At 59.9% G+C, this 7944-nt stretch overlaps 1 protein-coding gene across 1 annotated transcript; it reads left to right on the top strand.

Moving 5' to 3' along the window:
- Positions 1–2087: 2087 nt before the first annotated feature.
- LOC142818883 (uncharacterized) lies at positions 2088–6066 on the top strand. The gene is made up of 3 exons (XM_075901543.1): positions 2088–2219; positions 3334–5891; positions 6013–6066. Exons 1-3 carry the CDS (start codon positions 2111–2113, stop codon positions 6064–6066), a joined length of 2721 nt encoding a protein of 906 aa, XP_075757658.1. The 5' UTR covers positions 2088–2110.
- The last annotated feature ends 1878 nt before the right edge of the window (positions 6067–7944 follow it).

The raw sequence follows: 7944 nt of genomic DNA, 5'->3' as shown, positions 1-7944 counted from the left end.
AACCCTGCGATTTGGCTGTTGGAGGCTTTCTGTGCTTTCAGCGACACGTGTCCAAAAATCTTGTGCAACGTGCGGACGTGAACTTTACATTTGGATTCGACACGCTCAGCCCATTCCTGGTCCAGTCTGGATTCACGCAGGCCAGAAAGGGGGTCCCCACACCATGCGACACTCAGCCGCGATTTACTTTGGCACGCCATAAATGCCACGGCGAGACAATTCGATGCCTTAATTCCTCGGCTTTTATGACGCTTCTTTTCCTCATTCTTGAGCAAGCTTATGTTATATAAGGGCTGCCCGCTCCCTGCCAAGCACAGAGGGCTGAGCAGCTCCGGAACGGCTGCCGCTGACCACTCGCGGGACAAGGTAAGAGAAACGCTGCAAAGACGCCGGATCTGAAGTGGTGTCTTCTACGGCAAAGGCAAACGAGAACGGCCCGGGGTCTGGAGCAGCAGACGGGCGGGGGATCCTAATCCCATTTAGGTCCTTCTGCTCGTTGGAGTCTTTCGTGTTCACCAAGAGATATGGGCTCCCCTCTGACTGCCCTGGGTTTCGGTCCGGCCCGACTTTCCAAGCAGGAATTCAAATGCTTCCATCAGTTCTTAGCCTTCCACCTCCTGCCCTATGAAATGAAACGTCAGCCCCATTGTCACTTCCCCCTCCCCATCCACAGCCCCCACCCAACGCTCAAAGCCCCTCCCCCAGGAGACCCAAAGACCAACGGGTGAGAGATCTGAGCCATGACGCGCGCCTCTAAAGATGTGCCTGGCCAGCCAACGTTCTGGCCCTTAAGAATTACAGCACAGATCCCAGGAGCCAATGAATACCAGACCGCTCTTGTCCTCAGGGCACGTCTCCACGTGCGGGAAGAGCGACGCAGTGGTGATCAATCTTCCGGCATTTGATTTAGAGGGTCTAGTAAGGACTCGCTAAATCAAACACTGAGGGTGCCCCCATCAGTTGACAGGAGTGTTTCTCCCATCCACCTCCTGCTGCGAGGAGGCTTAAGGTATGTTGACTTCAGCCACGCTATTTATGTAGCTGGAATTGTCTATCTTAAGCTGACCTTCGGCTGTAGGGTGGACCCGCCCTGAGGGGGTGGCCATGTGAGTCTGTAGCTGCAAAAACAACGGCGAGTCCTGTGGTGCCTTAAAGACTAACAGATACCTCGTTGAATCCTCCCTCTTTTGGTCATCACACCTCCCCCTCAACTGCTGGGAGGGAGCCCCCACCACCCTCACTGAACTGGCCTCGTTAACACTGGTCCCACACTCGAAAAGTAACTCCCTTCTTTTGATATGCCAGTGGGTTTGACCCACGGAAGCTGATGCCCAGATATATCTGTGAGTCTTTAAGGTGCCACAGGACTCTGCCTTGTCCAGACCTGTCGTGGGGAAGGTTTGCTCTTGGAGGAACTAACTGCAAAGGGCCCCACCCCGCCGCCAGCCCACTGTTGTGTGCTGGGGATTTGCCGAACTCAGGCCGTCAGGGCTGGCTCAGAACAAGCCCGAGCATTAGGATTTCCTGCCTCCTTGGGGGAGCTCTCCCTGAGCCTTTGCAGCGAGCCAGCACCCCGCTCGCAGAGCCGGGCCGTACCCACAGAAACGTGGGCACGCCGCGTGGACAGCTTTCGGCCCAGAGCGAGCCACGTTGCTCCCTTCCATGAGTCACGGCTGGGACTTCCAGGCGTGGGGAGCGCGGCCACTTCATGGAGAGTCTGAAGGAGGACAGTTTGGGCTAACAGGAGAGGCTGTTCGTGAGCTGCAGAAAGAGCTCCGGGCTGACCTCCGTGGGCCGTTTCCTCAGCTCCCCAAGGGGCCGTTCTGACAGCCGGAGATGGCTTCTGTCCACCAGGGCCAGGAAGGGGGAAGCCGAGAGGTGGCTCCTGCTGACTCTAGGCCAGCTGGGAATTCTTCCACGTCTGAGGACCCCCCGGCCACACCACACAAGCAGGGGCGAGGCTCAGCCTCACCATCTGTAGAGCGTGCCCCCAGCTCCTTGCCATTCTAGAACATATCCTGCGCCTCAGATCTGTCCGGCTGGCTCTCCGGGCTCTGATTTGGGCCTGTCCCCTTCCCAGGCAGGAGCCGTGACCCGCCTTGGGGCGAAGATGTCGAAGGTCCACAGCCTGCTCCTCTTCTGCGCTCTGCTGAGCCTGCCTCCCGGCTCCCGGGGCTACCGGCCAGCGCAAATGATCCGGCAGAAGGCTTCGGGGAAGGGTGAGTGGAAAACGTCCCGTTCGCTCCACAAACTGCCCTCCGGGTGGCCTTCCTGCCCCCCCTTCCCCGGGACCGTTCGCCGGCACTACCATTTGCTGGCTCGTGTCAAGCAGCGATAGGATCAGGCTGGGCCCGTGTGGCCCTCGGATCAGGGCCCTGCTCACTCTCCCTCTATAATGCTCCCCCGCTGGCCGCCATAGCGCAGAGCGTTTGCCTGCACCGGCCCACGCCCTTCCAGAGCTCCCCACGGGCGCCCACGGAGGCAGAATGGGGGTAGAAGTGGTGCATGGCCCCGGTGGTCCTGCGTGGTCCTGCGTGCGGCGCCCCGGGGGCGACGTTGCCATGGAGACTGGGGAGCCGAGTGGGAAGGTCCCAGTGAAACGTTTTCGCCTCAGATTTTGCTAGTTCCTCGAAATGAAAACGCTCCCCTGAAACGGCTTGGTTCTGACAAAGCTCGGAGGGAACCCAGGGCAGTCCCAGCCTGCCTGGCTTCCTGCCCGCCTGGGGGAAGCTGCAGGCCAGTCCGTAGCTTCCCGGCGTTCCTGGCAGATTGCGTGTGCGTTGGGAATGCTGCGGCTCCACTCCCCGGCACAGCTAGACTCATCATTTGGGGGTTCCCCCTGGGACTGGTGTGAAGCCAGAGCTCAGACCCGCGCAGTCCCCCGCCGATGGGACGGCCTTTCCCGGCCCAGCTCTGGCCAGGAGCCGAAGGGCTGGGCACACAGACCTCCCAGGGCCCGGCTCCTCAAAGCTCTTTCGGCCCCCCAGATGCAGGGAGTCAGAAGAGGCCACACGCCCTGCCCGGTTCTGCCAGGAGCGGCGTTCACCGCTGCGCCCCAGAAGTGAGCGCTGGGCGGGCTGCCGGGCCGTGGGCTACTCCAGCAGCGGCGGGACCCCCCCCCACCCCTATGCTGATAGGGGGTGTCAGGAGCTGGGCACTGCTCAGCAAGAGAGAGGGGCGGCGGGCCACTCTGAAAAGGGCCCGGTGCCTGAGGGCAGGGCTGCGGGAAGCCCTAGGGCGGGGGGGCAGTGGGGCCAGGGGAGGCGGACGGACCGCCCTGCCCCCCGCCCGGCTCACCAGGCCCGTCACTGACATACCTCCTGATCCTTCCAGCCTTTCTGGACGTGGGGGCCCGCGCGCTCCGTGGGCAGAGTCTGGTGGATGTGCAGCTCAGCGGTGGCCCTCGAGTGCGGCGCCCGGGCGCTGGAGGCCCAGCCGGGGCGGGAAGGCAGCTATCGCTCCTGGGCGCCCTGCTCTCCATGGTGGGAAGGCTCTTAGGGGGGCAGGGAGCAGAGAATTTGCCCAACGGGCAGGGGGCGGGAGCCAGGCCTTCCCTAGCGGGCCTCCTGGGGGTGCAGGCAGAGGCAGGGGCCAGACCGATATTGGGGGCAGAAGGCAGCAGGGCAGATCAGAGTGTCCTCGGGGCAGGGCTTGGCTCACACGCCCGAGGCCCACGTCGGCCCTTGCTGACATGGCTGCTTGGGGGACACAGGCGGGGGACGCGACCTTTCCCTGGGGAAACGCTTGGAGGGGGAAGGAGAGGAGCAGGAGCCCCTGCAGTTGGGGCTGGGGGGCTCCTTGTGGCGGGAGAAGATGCACTTGCACCTCAGGGTGCCTTAGAAGGGGCAGGAGGAGTCACTCTTCTGGGAAACACGCTCAGTGCAGGAGCAGGGATCCCTGTAGCTGTAGATACCCTGAGTGGGGGAGCAGGGGTCCCTGTAGCTATAGATACTCTGAGTGGGGGAGCAGGGGTCCCTGTAGCTATAGATACTCTGAGTGGGGGAGCAGGGGTCCCTGTAGCTGTAGATACCCTGAGTGGGGGAGCAGGGGTCCCTATAGCTATAGATACACTGAGTGGGGGAGCAGGGGTCCCTGTAGCTATAGATACACTGAGTGGGGGAGCAGGGGTCCCTGTAGCTATAGATACACTGAGTGGGGGAGCAGGGGTCCCTGTAGCTATAGATACACTGAGTGGGGGAGCAGGGGTCCCTGTAGCTATAGATACTCTGAGTGGGGGAGCAGGGGTCCCTGTAGCTATAGATACACTGAGTGGGGGAGCAGGGGTCCCTGTAGCTATAGATACTCTGAGTGGGGGAACAGGGGCTCCTATAGTAGAAGACACGCTGAGTGGGGGAGCAGGGGTCCCTATAGCTGTAGATATACTGAGTGGGGGAACAGGGGTCCCTATGGCTGTAGATACACTGAGTGGGGGAATAGATGTCCCTATAGTAAAAAACATGCTCAGTGGGGGAGCAGGGGTCCCTATAACTGTAGATTCACTGAGTGCGGGAGCAGGGGTCCCTATAGCTGTAGATACACTGAGTGGCGGAACAGGGGTCCCTATTGTAAAAGACAAGCTCGGTGGAGGAGCAGGGGTCCCTATAGTAGAAGGTACTCTGAGTGTTGGAACAGGAGTCCCTGTAGTAAAAGACACCCTGAGTGGGGGATCAGGGGTCCCTATAGCTGTGGATAGGCTGAGTGGGGGAACAGGGATCCCTATAGCTGTAGATAGGCTGAGTGGGGAAACAGGGATCCCTATAGCTGCAGAAGACACCCTGAGTGGCGGAGCAGGGGTCCCTATAGTAGAAGACACCCTGAGTGGGGGAGCAGGGGTCCCTATAGTAGAAGAAACGTTGAGTGGGAGAGCAGGGGTCCCTATAGCTGTAGATACACTGAGTGGCGGAACAGGGGTCCCTATTGTAGAAGACATGTTCGGTGGGGGAGCAGGGCTCCCTATAGTAGAAGGTACTCTGAGTGTGGGAACAGAAGTCCCTGTAGTAGAAGACATGCTGAGTGGGGTAGCAGGGGTCGCTATAGTAGAAGATACTCTGAGTGGCAGAACAGAGGTCCCTATAGCTATAGATACTCTGAGTCGGGAAGCAGGGGTCACTATAGTAGAAGACACGCTGAGTGGCGGAGTAGAGGTCCCCATAGTAGAAGACACGTTGAGTGGGGGAGCAGGGATCCCTGCAGTAGAAGACACCCTGAGTGGTGGAGCAGGGGTCCCTATAGTAGAAGACACCCTGAGTGGGGGAGCAGGGGTCCCTATAGTAGAAGAAACGTTGAGTGGGAGAGCAGGGGTCCCTATAGCTGTAGATACACTGAGTGGCGGAACAGGGGTCCCTATAGTAGAAGGCACAATGAGTGGGAGAGCAGGGGTCCCCGTAGCTGTGGATACACTGAGTGGCGGAATAGGGGTCCCTATAGTAGAGGACACACTCAGTGGGGGAGCAGAGGTCCCTATAGCGGGAGATACGCTAAGTGGGGGAGCAGGGGTCTCTATAGCTGTAGATACACTGAGTGCGGTAACAGGGGTCTCTATAGTAGAAGACATGCTGAGTGGGGGAGCAGAGATCCCTATGGTAGAAGATACTCTGAGAGGGGGAAATGGGGTCCCTATAGCTTTAAATACACTGAGTGGGGGAACAGGGGTCCCTGTAGTGGGGGATACGCTCAGTGGGGGAACAGGGGTCCTTATAGCGGGAGATACGCTCAGTGTGGGAGCAGGTGTCCCTGTAGTGGGAGATATGCTCAGTGGGGGAACAGAGGTCCCTATAGTGGGAGATTTGCTCAGTGGGGGAACAGGGGTCCCTATAGTGGGAGAAACGTTCAGTGGGGGAGCATGGGTCCCTATAGTAGAAGATACTCTGAGTGGGGGAACAGGGGTCCCTGTAGCGGAAGATACGCTCAGTGGGGGAGCAGGGGTCCCTATAGCGCGAGTTACGCTCAGTGGGGGAACAGAGGTCCATATAGCGGGAGATACGCTCAGTGTGGGCGCAGGTGTCCCTGTAGCGGGAGATTCGCTTAGTGGGGGAGCAGGGGTCCCTAGAGCGGGAGATACGCTGAGTGGGGGATCAGGGGTCCCTATAGCGGGAGATACGCTCAGTGTGGGCGCAGGTGTCCCAGTAGCGGGAGATACGCTCAGTGGGGGATCAGGGGTCCCTATAGCGGGAGATACGCTCAGTGGGGGAGCAGGGGTCCCTGTAGCGGGAGATAAGCTCAGTGGGGGAGCAGGGGTCCCTATAGAGGGAGATACGCTCAGTGGGAGAGCAGGGGTCCCTATAGCGGGAGATTCGCTTAGTGGGGGAGCAGGGGTCCCTATAGCGGGAGATACGCTGATTGGGGGATCAGGGGTCCCTATAGCGGGAGATACGCTCAGTGTGGGCGCACGTGTCCCTGTAGCGGGAGATTCGCTCAGTGGGGGAGCAGGGGTCCCCGTAGTGGGGGAGACACTCGGTGGGGGAACAGGGGTCCCTATAGCAGGAGATATGCTCAGTGTGGGCGGAGGTGTCCCTCTAACGGGAGATACGCTCAGTGGGGGAGCAGGGGTCCCTATAGAGGGAGATATGTTCAGTGGGGGAGCAGAGGTCCCTATAGCAGGAGTTATGCTCAGTGTTGGAGCAGGGGTCCCTATAGCGGGAGATACGCTCAGTGGGGGAGCAGGGATCCCTATAGTAGAAGATACTCTGAGTGGGAGTACAGGGGTCCCTATAGCGGGAGATATGCTCAGTGTGGAAGCAGGTGTCCCTGTAGCGGGAGATTCGCTCAGTGGGGGAGCAGGGGTCACTATAGCGGGAGTTACGCTCAGTGGGGGAGCAGGGATCCCTATAGTAGAAGATACTCTGAGTGGGGAAACAGGGGTCCCTATAGCGGGAGATATGCTCAGTGTGGACGCAGGTGTCCCTGTAGCGGGAGTTACGCTCAGTGGGGGAACAGGGGTCCATATAGAGGGAGTTACGCTCAGTGGGGGAGCAGGGGTCCCTATAGCGGGAGTTACGCTCAGTGGGGGAGCAGGGGTCCCTGTAGCGGGAGTTACGCTCAGTGGGGGAGCAGGGATCCCTATAGTAGAAGATACTCTGAGTGGGGAAACAGGGGTCCCTATAGCAGGAGATACGCTCAGTGGGAGAGCAGGGGTCCCTATAGTGGGAGTTACGCTCAGTGGGGGAGCAGGGGTCCCTATAGCGGGAGATACTCTCAGTGGGGGAGCAGGGGTCCCTATAGCGGGAGTTACACTCAGTGGGGGAACAGGGGTCCCTATAGTGGGAGATACGCTCAGTGGGGGAGCAGGGGTCCCTGAAGCAGGAGATACGCTCAGTGGGGGAACAGGGGTCCCTATAGTGGGAGTTACGCTCAGTGGGGGAGCAGGGGTCCCTATAGCGGGAGATACACTCAGTGGGGGAACAGGGGTCCCTATAGTGGGAGATAAGCTCAGTGGGGGAGCAGGGGTCCCTAAAGCGGGAGTTACGCTCAGTGGGGGAGCAGGGGTCCCTATAGCGGGAGATACGCTCAGTGGGGGAGCAGGGGTCCCTATAGCGGGAGTTACGCTCAGTGGGGGAGCAGGGGTCCCTATAGCGGGAGTTACGCTCAGTGGGGGAGCAGGCGTCCCTATAGCGGGAGATACGCTCAGTGGGGGAGCAGGGGTCCCTATAGCGGGAGATACACTCAGTGGGGGAGCAGGGGTCCCTATAGCGGGAGTTACGCTCAGTGGGGGAGCAGGGATCCCTATAGTAGAAAATACTCTGAGTGGGGGAACAGGGGTCCCTATAGCGGGAGATACGCTCAGTGTGGGCGCAGGTGTCCCTGTAGCAGGAGATACGCTCAGTGGGGGAACAGGGGTCCCTATAGTGGGAGTTACGCTCAGTGGGGGAGCAGGGGTTCCTATAGCGGGAGATACTCTCAGTGGGGGAGCAGGGGTCCCTATAGCGGGAGTTACGCTCAGTGGGG

Source organism: Pelodiscus sinensis, chromosome 18, assembly GCF_049634645.1.
Source record: "Pelodiscus sinensis isolate JC-2024 chromosome 18, ASM4963464v1, whole genome shotgun sequence".
Classification (NCBI taxonomy): domain Eukaryota; kingdom Metazoa; phylum Chordata; order Testudines; family Trionychidae; genus Pelodiscus; species Pelodiscus sinensis.
Note: the sequence above shows the minus strand (reverse complement) of the source record. Positions and strands in the feature narration are given on the sequence as shown.

Excerpts from the sequence above, each read along its gene's own strand:
- LOC142818883 (XM_075901543.1), top strand. The coding sequence starts at position 2,111 with ATGTCGAAGGTCCACAGCCTGCTCCTCTTCTGCGCTCTGCTGAGCCTG. Across the intron at positions 2,220-3,333 it reads GCAGAAGGCTTCGGGGAAGG|CCTTTCTGGACGTGGGGGCC; the intron begins GTGAGTGGAAAA and ends TGATCCTTCCAG. Across the intron at positions 5,892-6,012 it reads GTGGGGGAACAGGGGTCCCT|CGGGAGATTCGCTTAGTGGG; the intron begins GTAGCGGAAGAT and ends GTGTCCCTGTAG.